The 22,509-nt window shown below is 33.6% G+C and overlaps 1 protein-coding gene across 1 annotated transcript in view; it reads left to right on the forward strand.

The window, feature by feature from the left end:
• Positions 1–22,509, forward strand: part of LOC136037789 (uncharacterized) — a 54,071-nt gene that overhangs the window by 533 nt on the left and 31,029 nt on the right. Inside the window, exons 2-3 of the mRNA XM_065720621.1 lie at positions 3,197–3,400; positions 11,455–11,619. Of these exons, the coding sequence (XP_065576693.1) occupies positions 3,197–3,400; positions 11,455–11,619 (369 nt within the window). The remainder of the gene's footprint in view (positions 1–3,196; positions 3,401–11,454; positions 11,620–22,509) is intronic.

Raw genomic sequence — 22,509 nt, forward strand, 5'->3', positions numbered from 1 at the left:
TCACTTCTACCTCAAATTAAGATTTAAACACTTTTTGAGCCCTCAACAATGATGAATTTTCAATAAATTCTGACAGTTCAAATAACTGACTTACCAATAAAGTGAACATACCACTTGATGCCTTTTTATGTTCTTTATGAATATAATAATTGCTTCTACCACAAATCAAATTTAAGCACTTTTTCAGCTCTTTAAACTGACAAATTTTCAATTAAAGTACAAGTTATCTGTTGTTTCCAACAAAATAATACTATGTTTTCTCTGTGCCATTTTTGACAAAATAATACTGCATTTTCTCAGTACAAAGAAGAAAACACCATAACGTTGGTAAAATTAATTTATCCAAATTAATATTAGGAAATCAGTGCTTGTGGATTATATAACATTAAAAAAATAGGTTTATAATGAAATAGTAAGTTTGAGATCAATGATTTAAAGTTTGAGACCAATGTTTTTAGCCTTTTTTATACCTCATATTTAGGTCATTTTTAAGAGTTCAAAAAGTGCTTAAATCTGAATTAGAGGTAGAAGCAATTATTATATTTGTAAATAGCATAAAAAAGGCATCAAGTGGTATATTCACTTTATACAAAAGCCAGTTATATGGTTTGCTATAATTTTACCATAAAATCAGTACCAAGAAATTCATATTTTATGCTTCTTTTCAGTATAATAGATGTTATTTTGACAATGCACCCCTGATGGTTCCATGTATACCATCATGCTGTTGGTTTGAAAAGTGAGGCAGGGCAATTTTTTTAAACAATAAAAAATTGTAATGGCCACTTTATTTTAAACCATTTTTTAAACTTGTGGTACCATGTTTAACTCTTTACCAGATGATGACTATTTCATCATTGATGATGACTATTTTATTGACAATCCAGATCACAAATTGGGAATTTGATTGTCAAATTTCATTTTTATTCACAATTTTGTTCATGGGCTTTGATTCTCAGTACAACAATCAAATTCTTGTTTGGATTTTCTAACCCTTGATTTCACTCATAAATGCCCAATTTCAAAACCCATAAATAATTATGAGATGCATCATATGTTTGGGACACTGTGATACCTTATATAATAATCTTTTATATAGACTATTAACTTTTAGCTACAATTAATCAAAGCTTGTTTTTGCTTAGCTTTCTAACCCACTTTCAAACTCATATATTGTAGAAGCATAAAATATCCTCCTTTGCTGTGGTCATGAAGATATTAAGCATGATAATCTTTCTTATAGCCTGTCTAATTCTAACTGCAATTGCTCGTGACTTGTTTTTGATTGGCTTTCTAACCCACTTTCAAACTCATTTTATATAGAAGTATTAGATATGCTCTTTTGTTGCAGTCATGAAGATATCAAGGATAATAATCTTTCTATGGCATATCTGCTTCTGATTACAGTTACTCAATGCTTGTTTTTGCTTGGCTTTCTAACCACTTTCAAGCTCAGATAATATAGAGGTTTAAAATAAGCTCTTTTGCTGTGGTCATGAAGATATCAAGCATGATAATCTTTCTTATAGCCTGTCTGATTGTAACCACAATTGCTCATAACTTGTTTTTGATTAGCTTTCCAACCCACTTTCAAACTCAATTCATGTGTAAGATATACTCTTTTGTTGTGGTCATGAAGATATCAAGGATAATAATCTTTCTAATGGCCTATCTGCTTCTGATTATAGTTACTCAGTGCTTGTTTTTACTTGGCTTTCTGTTCAGTTTCAAACTCGCAAATGACCACTTTCAACACTGATTTTTTTTTATGTTTGATGCATGCCCTTTTGTTTTGGGTACAGTGAAGTCATATAAAAATCTTCTTCAGAACCTAGTAATTGAAACTACAAATCCTTAAGACTTGTGGTAAATTTTTTGCAGTTCATAAAATTGACTTACCAATAGACTACAGTAAAAATGCCACTCAATGCCCTTTTTTTATGTTCCTTATGATATTATAATCACTTCTACTGCAAATTTTTGAGCTTGTACTTTTTGAGCTCTAAAAAATAATGGATTTTCATTAAAGTATGAGTTATTGGCTGTTTTTGACAAAATAATGCTGTTTCTTAGCACCATTTTCTTGGTCATTTTCAACAAAATAATACTACATTTTCTCAGTGCCAAAATTATTTATAATAAGGTTAGGTTATGTCAAAAACTGCTTAAATTGGATTTTGCATTATAAGCAATTATTATATTCATAAAGAACATAAAAAAAGGTATCAAAGGGTATGTTCACTTTATTGGTAAGTCAATTATATGAACTGCAAAAAATTTACCAGACTTGTTCTTACTTGGTTAGCTCAAGTGGAAAAGGTTATTGACATCCAATTTTGAGATCTTTAAGATTCATATAGATTAGAATATTCATTTATGGAAATTTCTGCTGTAACTCATTTACTGATTCTGACAAAATAAGAGCTCTCAATTATTAGAAGCCAATCAAAGTGGCCAATTGAATTTTGGAGGAAACTTGAGTTGAAATCCAAATTTATTGACAATTGAAATCTTTAAAAATCATCTCTTCCAGTTTGAAAAAAGAACATCTTCATGATCTGAAACTTGGCATATAAAAGCATAGAATTCTTAGAAAACTTTTTTTGGCTGATGAAGCTTAAGTGAAAATATCAGCTTTAATTGTAAATTACAAGAAAAACTGGGAGCTCTATAAATTTTAGCTCTAGGCTTGAAAAAAGGGATATTTGTATAATTTTAATCTTGAGCAACAAAAGTTTGACAGTTCAAAAACTTTTATTCAAATTAATTATTTTTTATATATTCTTTAGTTTTCCAGAGAGGAGCTATTTTCTACATAAAAGGTGGATATCAACTGATATTTTTGTTTTAGATTTCAATTCTTTGTTCACAATAAATTCTGCTTGTTTGAAGTAGTTATTTTAAAAAGATAACTTGGGTATATTTTTTGTTAAAAAGTTTGCTCTATGTTTTTTGCAGGAAAAATGTATATAGATAATATATAATATATATATAAAAAAATATATAATATATAAGTAATATAAAAAAATGTATAATATATAAAATAATATATAAATATTATATTTATATACAATGTATAATATATAAAATTTGATAATATATAAAAATGTATATATAAGTGGATATAGACTTGATGTGTCAAAGTGCAGAAAATTCAACATTTGATCATTCTTTTGCTTCAACATTATGGTTTTAGGTTCAGTGAAGCTGAAATACTCCTTGGAACAACCAAACTTCAAAACACTGATCAAAGTATTTCAGATGCTGGAATTGTAAGTGGTGATTTGCTTTTTGTCAACTTAATTGCTTCTGAAGCTCCACCAAACAAATGGGAAGAGCAACCAAAATCTCAGGGACATTCGTCTGAAAGTACAGATAAAGAATCAACAAGTTATTCAAGGTAGGAAATATCATGTCTTTCCTATAAGGCTCTTCATTTCCTAAGTTCATCTTATAATATCCATTATTATATTATAATTTATCTTGTAGTATTTTGTCTTGTTGGCTGTACATGCTTTAGGATTTTATTAGACATAATATGTTTGTCTAGTTTCTGTGCATACATATAGGAAATTAATATGTTTAATTAATTATTTTGTTATATTTTGTTATTTATTAATTAATATGTTATATTTTATTTCTATTTTAATATTTTCTATATTTCTATTTTCAATTTTATTTTGTATAGGGAGCAGAAAATTTAAAATTACTTGGCTGCTACTAGGCATATATATATATCTATCTATATAAAAATAAGTTGTCTGTCTGTGGATGGATGGGTCAGGTGACGTCACCTGAAAAAACTGGATCAGGTGACGTCAAAACTGAAAAAACTAAAAAAGGCAAAAACTACAAAAAAACTAAAAACTAATAAAAAAAATAAAAAAGCTAAAAAACTAAAAAAACTAAAAAAAGGCAAAAACTACAAAAAAAACTAAAAACTAATAAAAAAGCTAAAAAACTAAAAAAACTAAAAAAAGGCAAAAACTACAAAAAAAACTAAAAACTAATAAAAAAAAATAAAAAAGCTAAAAAACTAAAAAAACTAAAAAAACTAAAAAAAAGATAAAAAACTAAAAAAACTAAAAACTAAAAAAAAGGAAAAAACTGAAAAATAAGCTAAAATAAAGGTAAAAACCAATAAAAAACTAAAAAAAAAACTGAAAAAACTAAAAAAAGGCAAAAACTACAAAAAAAAACTAAAAACTAATAAAAAAAGTAAAAAAGCTAAAAAACTAAAAAAAACTAAAAAAACTAAAAAAAGGTAAAAAACTAAAAAAAATAAAAAATAAAAAAAAAATAAAAAAAAGGAAAAAACTGAAAAATAAGCTAAAATAAAGGTAAAAACCAATAAAAAACTAAAAAGAAAAAAAGGAAAAAACTAAAAAAAATTTTCATCTAAAAAACTAAAAAAAACTAAAAAAGGTAAAAACTAAAAGAACTAAAAAAGAAAAAAATAAATGACGAAACTCAAAGAGAAAGCGACCAGGACAAAAGGAATGTTCGATTAGCAATCAACAAAGCACCGGGACACAGGGAGTATAAATGACGACCAGGGCATAAGTAAAAAAAAAAACTATCTATATATATAAAAATAAGTTGTCTGTGGATCTGTGGATCGTGGATCAGGTGACGTCACCTGAAAAAACTGGATCAGGTGACGTCAAAACTGAAAAAACTAAAAAAAGGCAAAAACTACAAAAAAAACTAAAAACTAATAAAAAAAAATACACCGGGATACAAATGACGACCGGGACACAGGGAATATAAATGACGACCGGGACACAGGGACACAACTACAACGGGGACACCGGGGGAAACAGGGGGATATAAATGACGACCGGGACAAAAAAACTAAAAAGAAAAAAAAAATAAAAACTAATAAAAAAACTAAAAAATCTAAAAATCTAAATAAGCTAAAAAAGAAAAAAAAGGAAAAAAATAAAGGAGAAAAACAAAACTAAAAAACGAATGTATATACAGACCGGGACACCGGGATACAAATGACGACCGGGACACAGGGAATATAAATGACGACCGGGACACAGGGACACAACTACAACGGGGACACCAGGGGAAACAGGGGGATGTAAATGACGACCGGGACACCGGGACAGGGAATGGTCGATTAGCAATCACCATCAACAAAGCTCAAGGGCAATCATTAGAATCATGAGGTATAGATCTGAATACAGATTGTTTTCCCATGGACCATTATATGTTGCATGTTCAAGAGTCGGTAAACCTGACAATCTATTTATATGCAAAGACAATGGGACAGCAAAGAATGTTGTATAAGTTTTACGTAGTTAAAACCATATATATATATATATATATATATATATATATATATATATATATATATATATATATATATATATATCTATAGACAATGGGACAGCAAAGAATGTTGTATAAGTTTTACGTAGTTAAAACCATATATATATATATATATATATATATATATATATATATATATATATATATATATATATATATATATATATATCTATATTCACAGGTGGGACATAGGGACACAACTACAATGGCGCGTAACTATTATGGCGCGTAACGACTTACGCGCGCGGGGGGGCTTGGGGGGGGCGCGAAGCGCCCCCACCAACTAGGTGTTGGGGTGGCGCGAAGCGCCCCCACCAACTAGGTGTTGGGGTGGCGCGAAGCGCCACCCCAACAGCTAGTATATATATATATATATACTTTTTTATGGTGGGTTGTATATCTTGACTTTGGGACTAGACATGATTGGCCACCAGGCTCCACCTATGGCTCTACTCTGAGTTGGGCTTAGAACTATTGAGAAGTTAATTTTGATATTTGTTCAGAGCCAGGGATGTAGCTCCAGCATTTTTATTAGTTGATCAAAAGGGTCTCCATCAGGAGACTCAAGGGGCATTGGCTATATAAGAATTTTTTCCAAATTACTCGGGGGGAGTAACTGCCCCCCTGCCCTCGAAGTGACGCCACTGGATAGAACTGACTCCCTTAAAGTGTATGTTAGGCTATTTTTACTACCAAAAAGAAAAACATTATTTTCTTTCCAACATATGAGAAAACCATAGGTTTGTTGCAGCTTATATGACAATTCTTTTACCCATTTTCTTTTAAGGCAAAAAAACACCTATAGATCCTTTGCCTTGATATATTTTGCTAATGAAGTTGGGTAATACAATTCCAAACATGCAAAAAAGGTAATGAAATAGCTTAAAATGTCCATTATATGCATGGCCACTGATTTGATTAAAGTGTGATGAATGGAGTGGAGTTTGAATGTGTAATGATTTGTTTTTATGAGTGTTACCATGCACAATTTTAGTGTTGCCGGTAACCACTGCTGTTTGCAGTTTTTGATAATTTAAATTAGGAAATTGAATTAAAAAATTCAATTTAAGAATTACAAATTGAAATAATTGAAATTATAAACGAAGGTTGTAATTCTTAAGATCTTTTTAAATTCATTGTCATCTGGACATTAGACGATTGCAATTCTAGACTGTAGATTTTAAGTTTTTTTTTGTGTATGTTTTATTTTAATTGCAGAATTTTAAGTCTTTGAAAGTGTATGAACACTCCAAGTGAAACTTAGCCATGAAACTAAACCACATTACCAAAATATGGCGTTGTTTTGTCAATCTATTTGAAAGTGGAATGTTTAGTTTTGTTGTTGCTCAACTCATATTGCACAACATTGTTTGTTTCTTTATTTGTTTTTTATGTTTCTGGCTAAATGTGTAGCATTGAATGAGTGTCAAGTGAAACTGTAATCAATTTTTCATATGGGGATTTATTAAAATGCCAGGAATGTGGTGGGACTTATTTCAATGGGCGTTTCCATTATCTTTAATATGGTTAGACGCATTGGTTGCTGTGTGTTGTTATTTTATCGAGTCTATGTAGAGGAATGAGGTAGGAAGGACTTCAGTCTCACATCACAAAAAAAATACCCAAGATTCTTTGCTCTTCATCTCAAATCCTCTTCATCTTCAGTTGTATTTTTAGAAAATCATTTATATGAGAATAGTAGGACACTATGGGAGTAATTATAAAGTTCTTGAAAATTATGGGGTAAGCTGTAGGCCTAAAGGATATTTTCTATGTCTGTGTCTTTTCCTTTTGGATGTTTGCAATGAAATTCACAAAAAATGGACACTTGCTCACTTATAACTGCTGGGGTGTAAGCTTTTTAACTCCACTTGGGGTTAATATTTGCCAGATGATTCAGCACTAAGCTCCTAGCATTACTTGGCTCTAGCTCATCTCTGGCTGTTGTTTGCTCCTTCTGTGTTTGTGGTATTCGAATCTATCAATTGATTGAAGTTTGTCTGACGTGTCGAGTCGTGTATTTATGTGTCCTCCCTATTTTGTCGTATAACAAGCAAGGGGTTTGATACGCAGTACGTTTTTAATGAGTATGTCGTCTGGCCTTTAGCTGACATTGCCATTTAAGTTAAGTAGTGTTTTTTTCTTCTAGGTATAAAAACCATATCTCCAAAGATTTCGGACTTCCAGCTTTACTACTTCATAAAATAAGCATTGCAAAAGAACTTTGGAATTTTCAAACATGCTATTAAGCCAAGATACAGTCATGGGTATTACATAGCTTTAACTCAGAAAAACACTGTCAGCATTCACATAGACAAGAAATTACCTGCCACAATGAAAAAAACCATACAAGCTAAACTAATGAAAACTCCCCTAACAAAAAGCTTCTTCATTCGAACTTCAATGATAAAAATGAAACAGATCTTTTAATGTGTTCTGGTCTCATCTTTTAAATCTAAACACCCTTCTATTTTAAAAGAGCCCCTTATTATATGGTGACTTTCGACTGCCAGCGAATCGCTTAATGCAGAACAAGTCAGATCATGATGATAATCCTTAGAGCAGTGAAGTAAATGTAAATTTAAAGAGCTGTTAAGTGCAAGATCAATCGCAGTCTCAAAAACAAAAGAAGAAATTCTCCGCTCATTTAGGGATTTGGATTCAAGATAATGTTCCCTTCTATAAGATTCCTTTGGGGATGTTTATTAAACATCTAGGTTGTGCTTTAGTTGAATTTTAGGTTTTTGGTGAGAATATTGCATGTTTTTTTAGAGATATTTAATTAAAATTAAAGGGATTTGATGCCTCAAAGTTAGTTTGTGAGCCTCAGTGTCTGTTGACTTTCTCATGGACAAATGGCTCTTAGTGAATTCTCCCAGGTCGAAAGCCACCGTTGAGAGCTATTGAGAATTTCTGGTTTGATTATGGAATTTTATTGAAAATTCAATGAATTTTACGTTCTCTTTATTGCCAAGGTTTCTAAATTAAAATGGGTAGCACCACAAGGAACTCTCAAAACTGCCAAATTGGTCAAATAATATTTTCTTTGAGCCAATTTTTAGCGTTTGACTTAGTGATGAAGTAAAACTGGTAGAGGAATCTGATTGGAGAAAAAGTTAGTTTCAATCAGTGGAAAAGAAGGGCAATAACAGAAATATTGGCTTTCAGGGCTCATGAATTTCAGGCTTGCACATTCCTAAACTACATAATTACGCCATAGAAATTTAAATTCTCAAAGATTAAGTAAAGAGACACTGAAAAACATTATAATTTACCACAAGATACCCAAGGTAATGCAATGCCATTTAAAGTAAAGGCGATATAGTTCTTGATGAATTCAATATTTGCAGTCGATGTCAAGAATAGGCACTTAAACCAGAATTTAACGGGCAGGGAGTGGGAACATTTTATGAGTTTCAAATTGACAAAAACAACAAAAAGATAGGTGCTGATCGAGCATTTGCTTTATGGCCATCCCCCTTGGGACAAATTAAATGTAAGTCATCCCGGATAGGGTGGTAAGAGGTCATAAGAATGAACTTGTAGGAAATCTGAACTGTATGAGAGGGGATAAAGAGTGAAGTTTTGTATTGACTGGGAAGTAGAATCGATTGTTCCATTGATTTAACTACCATGCATCATTCTTGATGTCAGTCTTGCTTCATTTGTAGTAGCATCAAAATTGATAAATTTCAGCCACCTCTTTACAGATGACACTATTTTTTTTGACAAATTGTCAAACTTTGTACTTTATGGCCATCCCTCTAGGGCCAAACTAAATATAGGTAATCCTAGATAGGTAAGAGGTGGTAAGAGGTTGGTAAGGCTAGGGTGGTAAGAGGTCATAAGAATGAACTTTGCTGTGATTGCCTCACTCTTTACCTTCTCCAAATGCATAGGAAATTAGTTCGCCGTGCCTAGCACTATTCTCATTGCATATATTCACTGAAGAAGGAAAAGATAGGAGGGAGGGGATGGTAAATAAAAGGCTTAAAATGTTGCTATAACTCCAAGTAGTACATGTTATTCCAGATATTTTATTACAATCTGGGCATTGTAAAAGGGGGAGGAAAAGGCCTTGACAAAACTAAGACTACCATTTTCCCTAGCCGATCTCCTACCGATCACCGATAATATACCATCACATAGCTGATTTGCTGGAACGTTTTAGGTACTGCCATATCCTGAACTTAAAAAGAAAATACTGCTCTGTTTAACCGAAAAATTCAATGCGCACTTTCTAATGCAGCGAATTTCTTTAAAACTGGATATCCCTATCACTTAAATAGCAACGAAGACCACAGTGCCGTTCCATCAAAAACAAGAAGAACAATAGGGAATTCTTTTCGTACGACAGTGAAATTCTAATTTGAATGAATATTTCGGCCCTATATCCAAGGGCCATCCTCAACAAAACATAAATATATAAAAGAAAAGAGACACAACAACATACGACCATTAAAAAAAGAATGAAAATTTTTAAAATAGTCCCAGCATCCTTACTTCAGAGAAGTTCAACCAGGACTGGTAAATGAAGTGAAGTGAAATAAGGCAATTCATTGAAATGGAAGACGCATAATTAAAAACACGTTTTCATTGCTAGTCTTACCTTCTTGGCAGCTAACCTCAAAGGTCTTTTTGTAACTGGTTCTGTGTTAATGTCTACTGGTTTTTAAAAAAAATATTTTGTGAGATCTTTTTTAATCAAATTTGTGCATAGAACATTCAGTGAATAGTCCCCCAAATCCCTATTTAAGGACATACTGTTATTAATTTTAAGCCTGGTTTCAATTGCTTTTCAAACTACGTGCTTTATGCCTAGATCACTACTAATAAGAGCGAATTCTTCAAAAAGTATTTTGCGTCTAGGATTTTCAAATACATGTGTGCTTAAAGCAGAATCAAAAGAAACATTAGCAAGATTAGAATTTAGAGCTTTGATGATATCATCTTTATGCTGTTGCAGGCGTTTGTCTAAATTCTGGTGAGTACGGAATTCTGGTGAGTAGGTAGCGTCCCTCTAGATTCTGGTGGGTTTTACCTACATAGAATTTGCCACAGTTGCATAGTATTTGATAGACCCCTCTTTGGCGAGTAACTGGGGTTTTATCTTTACCATAATTTAGGAAATTTGTTATTTTGAAATTATAGGTAAATACTACATACTGATTATTCTGTGTGCAAACTTTTTTAAGATTCGTTGTGATTTTTGGGATGTGCGGGAGGTAAATTATATTTGACGGCTTGTCGGGATTCTCACGTGGTAAACTACCATTGATTTTACGAAAGTACCTTTTCAGTGTCCGGTTAATTGTATTATTAATAAATGAAATAGGATAATCATTTCGAAAATGTATGTTCCTGAAAATGAATGTGGGAATCAGAAAAAATGTTTAGGGCGCGATCAACGAGAGAGATTACGACAGCTCTTTTAACTTGTGCGGGGGATGGTTTGATTTAAAATGTAAATATCTATTGTTTTGTGTTGGTTTTCTGTAAATAGTAAAATTGGGTTTATCTCTGCTACGAATAATTAACACACCTAAGAATGGTATTCTATTTGCAATTTCAATTCTTGAGGTAAACTGTAAATATCTATCATTTGTATTAATGTGATCTGAAAAATCCCTAAGTTCATTTTCCTCATAATTCCAAAGTGAAATTATGTCATTCATGTAACGTCCCCAGAAGATATACTGAAAAAAAAAATATGAATTTAACGCCCAATTATCAGTATTTTCTACGGCAATATTCGCCAGTAACCCAGAGATAGGCGTTGTCGTCGGTAAACCCTTTGCTGGTAAAAAGAAACACGGAACTGGAAATGAATTAATAGCTTGTTACAGAGTTTAACCAAGGTCATTAAGACCTCGCAAGGTCATTAAGACTATCACTGGCATAAGATAGGAGAAGTTAAGTGGCTTTTCTAGGTTTATAGCGGACGAGATAGGTTGTTTTTTTATTGTAATTGTAGGTCTAGTTCTTTCGCCCTGACTTCCATTGACGTTTCCGATGAACATATTACATTTCATTTGAACAGATTTACTTGACATATTTAGTAAACATGTTACATTTTAGTTTGGAAATATGCAATTGAAATTAATATCATTTTAGGCCCAGTCCAATTGAATATGCCTGGTCACCTGAGCAATCTATTGAACAGAGACTCGAAAAATACGCGCATATTGCAGAAACAAGTGCTGATAAAATTGCGCTAATTCTGCATTTTATATTAAGAGACGCAAAATTTGAGCCAGCTACCCCGGATCCCGAAAATCGGTAAGTCAATTATGATTTATGTTTTTTTAAGTTGTAATCAATATATCCGTTTTTACTGCATTTTTCGAATTTTATTCAAAAGAATATTGATGTCCAAAATCACTCTAAAAGTTAACACCCCAGTTCAGCATTTATATTTAGAAAAGAAAAATTTGAGCCAGCTAGCCCATATGCCAAAAATGGTTAAGTGCACTGATTTGTGTTCTATAACGCAGAGCGCTGGTCAGTACTGTCATTTACATGGAATTTTTGAGGGCTTCTTAAAAAAATTGATTTCTCAAAAATCTTCCCGAAAATTAAAGTTTGTAAATGCTTGAACTATGATACGAAAATTCAGATCGTTTATTTTTATAACCCTTAATTTCTGTGAGACTTGGGCTCTTTCGCTGATATTCTAGGGATACCCGAAAAAAATATTGCGGAATAGTAGGATAGGTTTTTGCTTCGATTGTCGGATTTTATTATGTCCAATAAGAAAAAAAAATGTTTTAGAAAAAGAAAAGAAAATAAGGAAGAGCCGTATTGGTTCCAGCCGGCCTCTAGGCCTTAAACTGCTGGGGACAGGTAGCTCAAGTACTCGCACTTCCCGCAAACCAAACAGAAGGGAGGATAAGATGACAAAGAAGGATATACCCTCATACAAATTCTGGAATTGGAACCTCGTGATGAAAACATTTTTGGAGGCCTGTTCTCCAACAGGAAGAAGAGGTCGTAACGGGCAAGTGAAGTCCTTCGACTAAAGTATAAGGAAAGAAGAAGAAGAAAAAGAAAAATAAGAAAATAATAAATAAAAAAATAATGAACAATAAGAAAAAAAAATGAATATTTGCTTGCTACTGTTTTGAATCTAATTTGTTTCTCTTAAAAGTCAATTTGTGTTTGAAGTATATTAAAATTTCCATTGGGAACTAGTAAAAGTGAAATATTGGTATTCCTCTCTCTGTGTCTCATGGAGAAGAGTATTCGCTTGCTACTGTTTTGAATCATTTTTTTTTCTCTGACAAGCCAATTTGTGTTTAAAATCTATTAAAGTTTTCTTTGGGAACCAGTAAAAGTGAAAGTTTGGTTTTTTTTCTCTGTGTGTGCTTCACAGAGAAATTATAGATTTCTTCAAAATCTATGGGGCCCAATTGCCTCTTTCCCCAATTCACTTTCTTTGCTGAAAGGAGTCTTTTCTTTTTCAGGATCTTTTCTAGAAAGACTTCCCTAATTTTGCCTTTACATCACTTTACAATTTTTGTAATTTTGCCTTTTGCATATCAGTTGATTTAACTTGACAAAGTTTGCGGTCTTGGTCACAGCTTAGATTAGAAGAATTTACTAGGAATGAATTATTTGCTGCATGATACAACAATTTTTGGACAAAAATTTGTTATCCGAGGAATGAATTAAATGAACTTAGGAGACCTTTCTTTTCTATTATTCCCCTCGAATGTATTTCATTTTGATTTTTTTTTCTTTTATTAGTGTTATATTATTTTTCGTTTTTCTTCTTCGTGTTTGTTTCTTGTTGTTATCACTATTCACAATTGATCAATATAGGTGCGCAGGATACTTCTCTGATCTGTTCAGAGCTTGACTCTTCGGGGAGATTCATGTGCCCTCGTCCTTTTAGATTCCTCCTCGCTCTTTTTTTTGAAAAATACACTTTTGGGGGGTATTTGCTTCGAAAAATGCTTTTTTTGGTTTTCATTGGAAAAATTTACACATTTGCCCTCCTAGATTAGAAAAAATTGCCCCCTCCTCCAATTTTCGTGAATTTACGCTTCTGCTTATTATTAGAAGCATGCTTCAGTTTAGAGTTTAATCTAAGCCTCTTTATAGTGAATCTAGAATTCGAACTACTGAGATAAGTCTCATAACGGTACCAGAAAGCACAACATCAGAATATGTTTGTCTTTGCTACATTACGCTATGCTGTATAAACAACAAGAAGTTATCTCGAATTGGAACTGAATGTGAAGACAGTGATTAAAATATAAGATTGAGCAGAAAAGAAGAAAGGCAAACTTAATGTATTTTTTCCAAAAAAAGAAACTAAAAACCAAATTTAAAATCTGTTAAAATCACTTTCCTAAAGTTCAGCTAAAACTGAAAAAGTATGGGACACCAAAAGAGGAGGAAACTGATGCTAGTGTCAAAAAGGAAAATGACACCATCTAGCGCTCGGTGACTTTGTTTCACATCAAATTGCAGAATACTTGTCTTTTCACGTGATCTAAAAAGCAGGGTAGGGTAAAGCAAGCAAAATTTGTCCCAGTACACCTACTAGTTAAACACAACTAGTTCACTTGCCCTGCCTAGATCCTTTCAAGCTAGCCAAGGCCTGTTTTGCGCAGACTGGGTTTGGACATAAAATAACTCTTGAAGATAAAAAACTATTGATTAATTACAACTCACAAAAAAATTGTTTTTTATTCTATTAAGGCGTAGAGACTCTGGATTGATTCAAATAGCCCCAGCTTTGGATAAAGCTGAGTATACAGGGAAACCTTATTCATTTAAATATCTTTTCAAGAGCCCTCCTTACCCCTAAATTGACCTGTTTCAAAGGGAGTGTATTTTTGTCTCAATCATGAACTTGATTGCATAATTTACTGTAAATTAATGGAAATGATTCTGAATTTTCACGATTTTGATCATTGGAGAAGAGTCATCTCCCCCCCCTCCCCACCCAAAAACAAAGAGAAGGAGAGACAACTGAAAGAATTGTCCAATTATTGTAGAAAAGAAAAAGTCAATTCAAGCTAAAATTTGAATCACGAAAGTTTGTTTTACTCCATGTGTGTGTTTTATTCAAAAAGGTTTGAGTACCAATCGTCGTTTTCTTGAATTTATTCTTTGAATCAGTCAGATTTTGTATCGACCATTCTTTTTTTCAGCTGTGTATCTTCTGTGCTATAAGATTGTATTCTGTTTGGAAAAGGTGAACTCTAAGAATGTGTTGACTTTGTTTGTGACTTTGTCACTTTTTTGACTTGGTTTTCTTTTGTGACATAATAATACAGTTTTTAGCGTGGCTAACGGAATTTATTGTTTGTCTAAAATCAAAAGTTTTCCTTAAATATTGTGTTGCGAAATATTAGGCCGGATCGATGAATATGACTTTGCATTTTGGAAAGCTTCGTAGAGCTCTTGCCTGGGGCCAAAAAAGATGGTTTTTGCTCGTCCTTGAGCCAGAGCCTATAGTGTGTGAAGTGACTTGGAGTTTTATAGCCTATGTGAGAGAGAACTATCTGAAGTTATGCAGTTAAGTTTTCGTTTCATCAAACCATGTTTCTGCTTTCGAGTGGAAAGCTCTGTTCTAGAAGGCAAGCAGGCAGGCACCTGTTTCAAATTGAAGATGGACTAAAATCTATAAGTATTAAATATATGCGGCAGTTACCCGGCCCTACAGCCAATATATCTTTTTCGAGTGATAAATAAAAAAATTACAGAAATAAAAAGTGGAGATCGAAAGCGCTGCCATCTATAGTTTCTACCCATATCTGTTGGTGATTTCAGCTGAGTTTATCATTCGGTTTTTCGTACTTGGATTGGGGTAGAAAAATGGTATCAGATATACCTCTTAAACTTTAAAAGTTCTTTCTCATTGCTAAAGAAATTAGAGTTTATCCTTTGCTCCTTTCTAAGTGATAGCATTAGAAACTTGGCCTACGGCAAAAAAAATCAACTTTTGAACTAAGACAGATAAATTTTTTTTTCGACGGCTGTCGATAGCTCTTGATGAGCTGGTCAAAGTATACCTGATCCATTTATGGTAGAAAAAAAGTGCTTCATGAGATATACCAGTTTGAAAGTTTAAAGGCGTTGACAACTTCAATAGTAAGGTACAAACTGAAACCAAAAATAGGCCGATACAGAAATGGTATCAAATATGCCTCTTAAACTTTAAACTTTTCCCATTGCTAAAGAAATTAGAGTTTATCCTTTGCTCCTTTCTAAGTGATGACGTTAGAAATTTGAACTAAGACAGATAGCTTTTTTTTTTTCAACGGCAGTCGATAGCTCTTGATGGGCTGACTTAAGTCACTCATTCTTTGGTAGAAAAATTTCTTCATGAGATATACCAGTTTGAAAGTTTAAAGGGGTTGACAACTTCATTAGTAAGGTACATAATGAAACCAAAAATAGGCCGATACCAAATGTGAAACATATAGGGGAGTTTTAAGCAACAGTTGGTTGTTAGCTCATCATCGTCTTCGGTAATGAGGGGTTCGCAACTTTTGATAGTTGATGTACCTATTATTTGTTTCCGTTGTATTTGATGGTAAGACCAATTTGGTTCCGATGGTAAGACATGTCCGGGACTTGTAAGTAATAATCGGCTGTTAGGCTAAAACCATCTTCAGCGATGAGGGATTTACAACTTTTTCTAGTTGCAATGAAGGGTTTGCAACTTTTGCGAGTTGGTGTACCTAGTATTTATTTTAAGATCCTTACAGATTAATAACTTCAGCGTTTAATCGAAGCGAGGAAACAAAATCAAACTGTTGCTCTTGCAACACTTTTGGTGAAGCCGAAAAAGATTGCCGCAACACCTCACATTGCCCATGCAACGTAGATCTAGTTTTGATTACTTCTGATCAATATTGTTGCAGGTTTCACTACGTCATTTACGAACTGACTAGCGGAAATCTGTTGAACGACATTCGCGGGAAGACAATAAATAGCTAAACTTGGAAAATGAACCCAGGACACTAGTCGAAAAGGTTCTTGGAGAGTATTTTTAGCGCTAAATTTAAATTATTACACTCAATAGCTTTCTAACAAGCTGCAAGTTTTACTACTTTTTATTTTATGAAAAAAACAGCTACGAAATGAATAGTAGCTCTGAAAATCTTCCAGAATCATAACTGAGGCCCAATTACTAATTCTAGTTTATTGAGGTCAGTTAACTAGGACAATGGAAGCGTGGTCAATTTTCTGATAACCTCTATTCCCGCTTTACATTTCCGAAAGGTTCCACTAGCCGGTCGCGTATGCCAGCTTTATTTTCCACTAGAAATTCGTGACTTGCATTTTTATTTTTTGCCTGTAAGATTTGGCTTCTCGCGAATAAACGTTTATTTTATCATTCTTCTTCTTCTTTTTGTTCTTTTGCTTGGATTAGTAGGGGGTTGATTTTGTATAAACTCATCACTGGAACTAAATTTCGAGCCCTGTAGTGTGTTGCGACATCTGAGTTTGAACTCTGAATTCAGCATTGTCAAGCTGAGATCAAACCTGTTGCGCCATTACAGACTTGTCTCTTCTATACAGCTAAGGATTGATGTCACTTTTTTCTTTTTTATGATGTGTTTTTTTTAGTGATATACTGATGATATGTTTTTGATTATTGATGATGATAAGTTTTTCTTCTTTTTCTGTTTCAGCAAACTTGGGCATTTTAGTTGGGGCTATTCAACCCTTGCCCTATTGACTCAATCTGTGAGTTGAAATATGCTATTGCAAGTGGTTCCTCTTTGTTCATCTTAAATCTGATTAGATATCTTGCTGTAAATCTTTTGATTCTAAGAGTTGAAATATCATAGCGTATACATTGAGTTCTTTGCTCTGTGTGCGGGTATGGTCAGCTAGATTCTTCATGGTTAATGGGATTTTGTGGTGTTTAGAGCACTTCAACATTTTACTTTGCAGAGTGTGCTGTAAAGACGTCAGCATATTAGATTCAAATAGGCGATGGTTAATTGTTTCATGTTTTGTATTGCAATGTCTGCAAAGAGGGGATGAGGGAATTGAGCCGCTTGAATTAGGAAACTGATACGAAAACGCCTGAAATTTCAGTCAATTTGAGCATGATTGAATTCTATGATATATTTTAGAGAGGTGCTTATTGGAGAAGGGAGATAATTTTGGTTTATTCTTGTTTAACATTACTTCTGATAATCTCCAGTGATATATGTTTCTAATGGGCATTGGTCTCCCACTTGGCTGGTCAATATTTAGAGTTTTTTTTTTTTTTTTTTTTTTTTTTTGCATTTCCATCTGCCTGATGATTACCAGTTATACCTGAGTGACTTGGAACATACTGAAGGTATGTTTTTATGCCTCTTGAGGCAAGAGTATCAATAATGCTAAGACAATACAATGTGCCTATATCCATCTCATACTGAGAAGCTGAGCACAACAGCTCTAGGCTTGACAAAGAATCAGAATGAACTGTAATATTTTATAATTTAGGAATCAAAGGTTGATTATTCATAAAGTGCTCTAATGCCATGATTATGTCATTTAACTCTGCAGAAATTTTGGACACATTGTCATGCATTCTCCCAACCATTGATATATTGAGGAATGGGAAAAAAGCTCCACTTGCCACCTACTCATTCATTTTGGACCCATCAACAAAAATTGGGAAATGTTATTTTTATGTTATTGTGTTATATTCAGCAAATGTTACTTTGAATGAAAGCAATGGGGGTAAATTCTTTATTATACTTTGATAAATTAGTGTTTATTATGGGTATTGATCAAATCCATGAGGAGGGAGGTAGGTGCAATAGACTTTGCTGGCACTGGAAGTTTCTTCTGGGTACTGGCAAAACCAGTTATGCACAGTATGTGAGCTATTGGCTACAATTTTTGTCATTTACTAGAAGAAATCTTCGTCTTTCATTTATTGTTGATGATCCACTCTCATTAAGCCGAAACTTAGTACTTGTTCGTTTCCTATGACCAAATTTGAGGCGGATTATATCATTTTGTGTTGTTTCAATTTTTTTTGCACCTGTTTCTTAGCACAGGCACCATAAACGAGGAACCCATAATCAATATGGGGTCTTATATGTGATTTATAAAATTGTAGCAAAGTTTTTTCATTACAACCCCAGGGTGTGGATAGGAGTCTATTCATTATTCCAATTTTTCGGTTGTATTTGTGATGTGAAGGTGGAAATTTAGTTGTTGGTCAAGTATAAGACCTAGGTAATTTATTTGATTGTCCTCTGGAAGAATAATGCCATTTAGAGCTAGTTTTGCTTTAACATTTTTGCGCTTATGGTGGAATTGGATGATTTATGGGCTGGTAGGTGCAATGGGTAAATCAGATTTTTAGGCAAATTTTTAAAATTGGAATAGTGGCTTTTGCAACTTTGAATGTACAATTCAAAGGTGTTACCAGTTGCTTATAATACCGGATCATCAGCACATTGTAAATTGGTGTGTGGGAGGTTCTTGTCTCAGAGAAATAGGGAGAAGAGTAGGCAGCTCAGGACTGCAGCCTGTGGAAGACCTTTGGCGATTGGCCAAAAGGATCTGGTGGTCCACATTGTCAAATGCCCTTTCAAAATCTAGGGAAGCAGCAATCAGGGCACGCTAAAGCTTTTAATTGTTTTAAAAAGTAGAATTGTGGCAAAATGTCAAACTTTAGCGTAAAGAGCGAGGAATTGCGGAGGGGACAACCCATTTCATATACGGAGTAATTTCTGTTCGTTTTAAGTTTTAATGTCGCTCCTTACTTTCAGCTAAAAAAAATTAGCTCTTTTTATTTAATTTCTGAACGTTTTTGAATTAATGCATGTTTGGTTTTGGCTCTCCGCACATAAATTATTAAAATGAAATTTGTATATTAATTCTTTTTTTTTGGCTAAATGGCTTTCTCTTAGTTTTGATCAGACGATTTTTAGAAATAAGGGGCGGAGAAGGAGGCCTAGTTGCCCTCCAATTTTTCGGTTACTTAAAAAGGCAACTAGAACTTTTAATTTTTAACGAACGTTTTTATTAGTAAAAAATATACGTAACTTAAGAATTAACTTATGTAATAAACTTTCATAACCTTATATTTTTATTATGTATACGAGGGGGTTTGTACCCTCGTTAATACCTCGCTCTTTACACTAAATCGTAAGTTTTGTCCCAATTCTTTAAGAATGACCCCTGAATCAGAAAGGCCGTAGAATAAATAGTTGAAATTACTAAAAATACTTTAGCATAAAGAGCAAGGTATTTATCTCCTCCTAAATACCTCGCTCTTTATGCTAAGGTATTTTTAGAACCCCTCATATGCGTAATAATCTCTGTTCGTTTTAAGTTTCAATGCTACTTCTTCCTTTCATTTGAAAAAACGTTTTCATGTTTATTTTTCATTGTTTTCTTGTAGTAATGCTAGAGAATCCCGCGCCCTTTTCATTGAATTTTTCTTCCCCCATGACAGATTCCTCCAAGGAAAGATCCTCCAACATAGCCCCCTCTCCTCAGCCCCACCCCCAAACAAAATAAAATCCCCCTGAAAACGTCTGTACACTTCCCAATAACCATTACTATATGTAAAAGCTGGTCAAAGTTTGTAACTTGCAGCCCCTCCCGCAGGGATTGTGGGGGAGTAAGTCATCCCCAAAGACATAGTTATTATGGTTTTCGACTATGCTGAACAAAATGGCTATCTCAAATTTTGATCCGTTGACTTTGGGAAAAAAATGAGCGTGGGAGGGGGCCTAGATGCCCTCCAATTTTTTGGTCACTTAAAAAGGGCACTAGAACTTTTCATTTCCGTTAGAATGAGCCCTCTTGCGACATTCTAGGACCACTTGGTCGATACGATGACCCCTGGAAAAAAAAAAACAAAAAAAAAAAAAAAACACGCACCTGTGATTTGTCTTCTGGCAAAAAATACAAAATTCCACATTTTGTAGATAGATGTAGATAGAAGCTTGAAACTTCCACAGTAGGGTTCTCTGATACGCTGAATCTGATGGTGTCATTTTTGTTAAGATCTTACGAATTTTAGGGGGTGTTTCCCCCTATTTTCCTGCATAAGGCAAATTTTCTCAGACTCGTAACTTTTGATGGGTAATACTAAACTTGATGAAAATTATATATTTAAAATCAGCATTAAAATACGATTCTTTTGATGTAGCTATTGATATCAAAATTCAATTTTTTAGAGTTTTGGTTATTATTGAGCCGGGTCGCTCCTTACTACAGTTCGTTACCACGAACTGTAGTTTTTGGAGAAAAAAGTTGCAAATAATTTTGTCTTTTCATTATCATTATCATAATGTGTGTTATTATATAATTGCTCATGCTGGAGAGGGTGGGGAGATTTTCCCACAGATGTGGCTTATTGGTATAATTATAATTGGCTCTCGTGTTTCTCTGGATAGACTATTCGCAAAATTATTCCTGTAATTGTTAACATTTATAATAGCCTTCTTGAGATTATCCTCAGCTTGTAATTTATTGAAATTGGTAGCAGGAGCGTTTTTTTAGATATCTTTTCCTTGCTGCCTTTTTTATTCTCCATTTATTTTGGTGCTCATTTGACCACCATGCTTAAGGAGTGTATTCAGGGATTTTTTTTCTTGGGTGTTGTCTTGGGGATAGCAAGATTAGCTGTATTTGTTAGTATGTATATTGAAACTTCAGCATGTGTGTCAACTGTTATAGTTGAAATATTTGACCCCTGGGTGGGGCTTATAATTAAGCTTATTTGAAAATAGTCCAATTGGCTTTAGAATTTACATATTTAGGGGTGTGTTGCTGAATCTTAACGAGCTCATTTATTGAAGATACCATGGCAAAGTGGTCAGTGCGAAGGTTGTCAATTTTATTTATATAGGTTTTTTTCAAAATATTTATTGACACAATTCGTTGGTCAGTTGTGGAAAATTTACCACTTTTGAGGTTATATGCATTTATATTTGGAGGGGTAGCAATTGCTAATTCTAATCCTTGATTTTGAGCAGATTCCAGGGATAAAACCCTCTTCTTCTTGTTTGAATTAGTATAGAGACACTTTCGTATAATATCGTTACTGGAATTAAATTTCGAGCCCCACAGTGGGTTGCTGCATCTGAGTTTGAACTCTGGGTCCGTGTTACCAAGCTAAGATCAAACCCACTGCACCAGAACAAGGCCTCTCCTCTTTTCTTCTTCTTCTGTCAGTTCTTTTTTCTGTATAGCTTAGGATTGATGAAGAAATTTTTTTTGAGCAGATCTATGGAAAAGCCTCTATCTTCGTGTTTTAATTAGTATGGAGACGATTTTGCATAATCTCATTACTGGAATCACATTCCGAGCCGTGCAAACCTATTACCAAGCAGAGAGCGATCCCACTGCAAGGCATTTTGTTCAAATAGTGAAAGATAAAAAAACAAAGAATTATTTTAAGATAGTGAAATTAAGACGAAACCTAATGTAGAATTCGGATCTACACCTAAGTAAACAAGCAAATATATAACCAGACTTAAAGTAAAACACGTGACAGTTAAAACTAAAACGAAAATTGATGCTGCCCCAACATCATTTCTTGAAGCAAGTTCAACCAGGACTGAAAAAGAAAACAATGAAGAAACAAGGATATTCATTCAGATAGTAAAAAAACGAATCAGGAGAAAGTTTTAATGCAATTCTTACTTTTTTGGCAGCTGGCCTTGTGTGCCTTTTTTTAATTTTTATCATCTCTGAATTAGATTTTTTTTCTATTTAGTAGCAAGGTTACTTGGCTGCTTAACATGCCTGTACACAGAAGGGAATGGGTATAATAAGAGCAGAATTCCTCCCCCACATGTTTATTCTCAAGAAACCCTTACCCCCTCCCTACGAATTAGCCTAAAATGGATTTTTGTTGCGTTTCCAATCTCTCAGGATAGATTGCAATCTCTTCTCTTAGGGTTTGAACTAAGTCCATCCTATGCTCCTAGACATCCTGTACGTTATTATGGGGGTAATTGAACAGATAATGTCACCTCTTTTACGCTTGGGAGACATATTGTATTGTTTTACCTTTTTTATTTCTTTCAGAGAACTACACGATAATTGGGCATGGTGGAGCGGTGTCAACAATCTTCTCTATTCAACCTGCCTCTCCCCTTGAGGCTTCTTCTCAAAACTCCTTCTCGAATTAAGCTCTAAACTGTACTTTTGTTGCGTTTTCAACCTTCCAGGGTA

This window comes from Artemia franciscana, chromosome 17, assembly GCF_032884065.1.
Source record: "Artemia franciscana chromosome 17, ASM3288406v1, whole genome shotgun sequence".
In the NCBI taxonomy this organism is placed as follows: Eukaryota; Metazoa; Arthropoda; class Branchiopoda; order Anostraca; family Artemiidae; genus Artemia; species Artemia franciscana.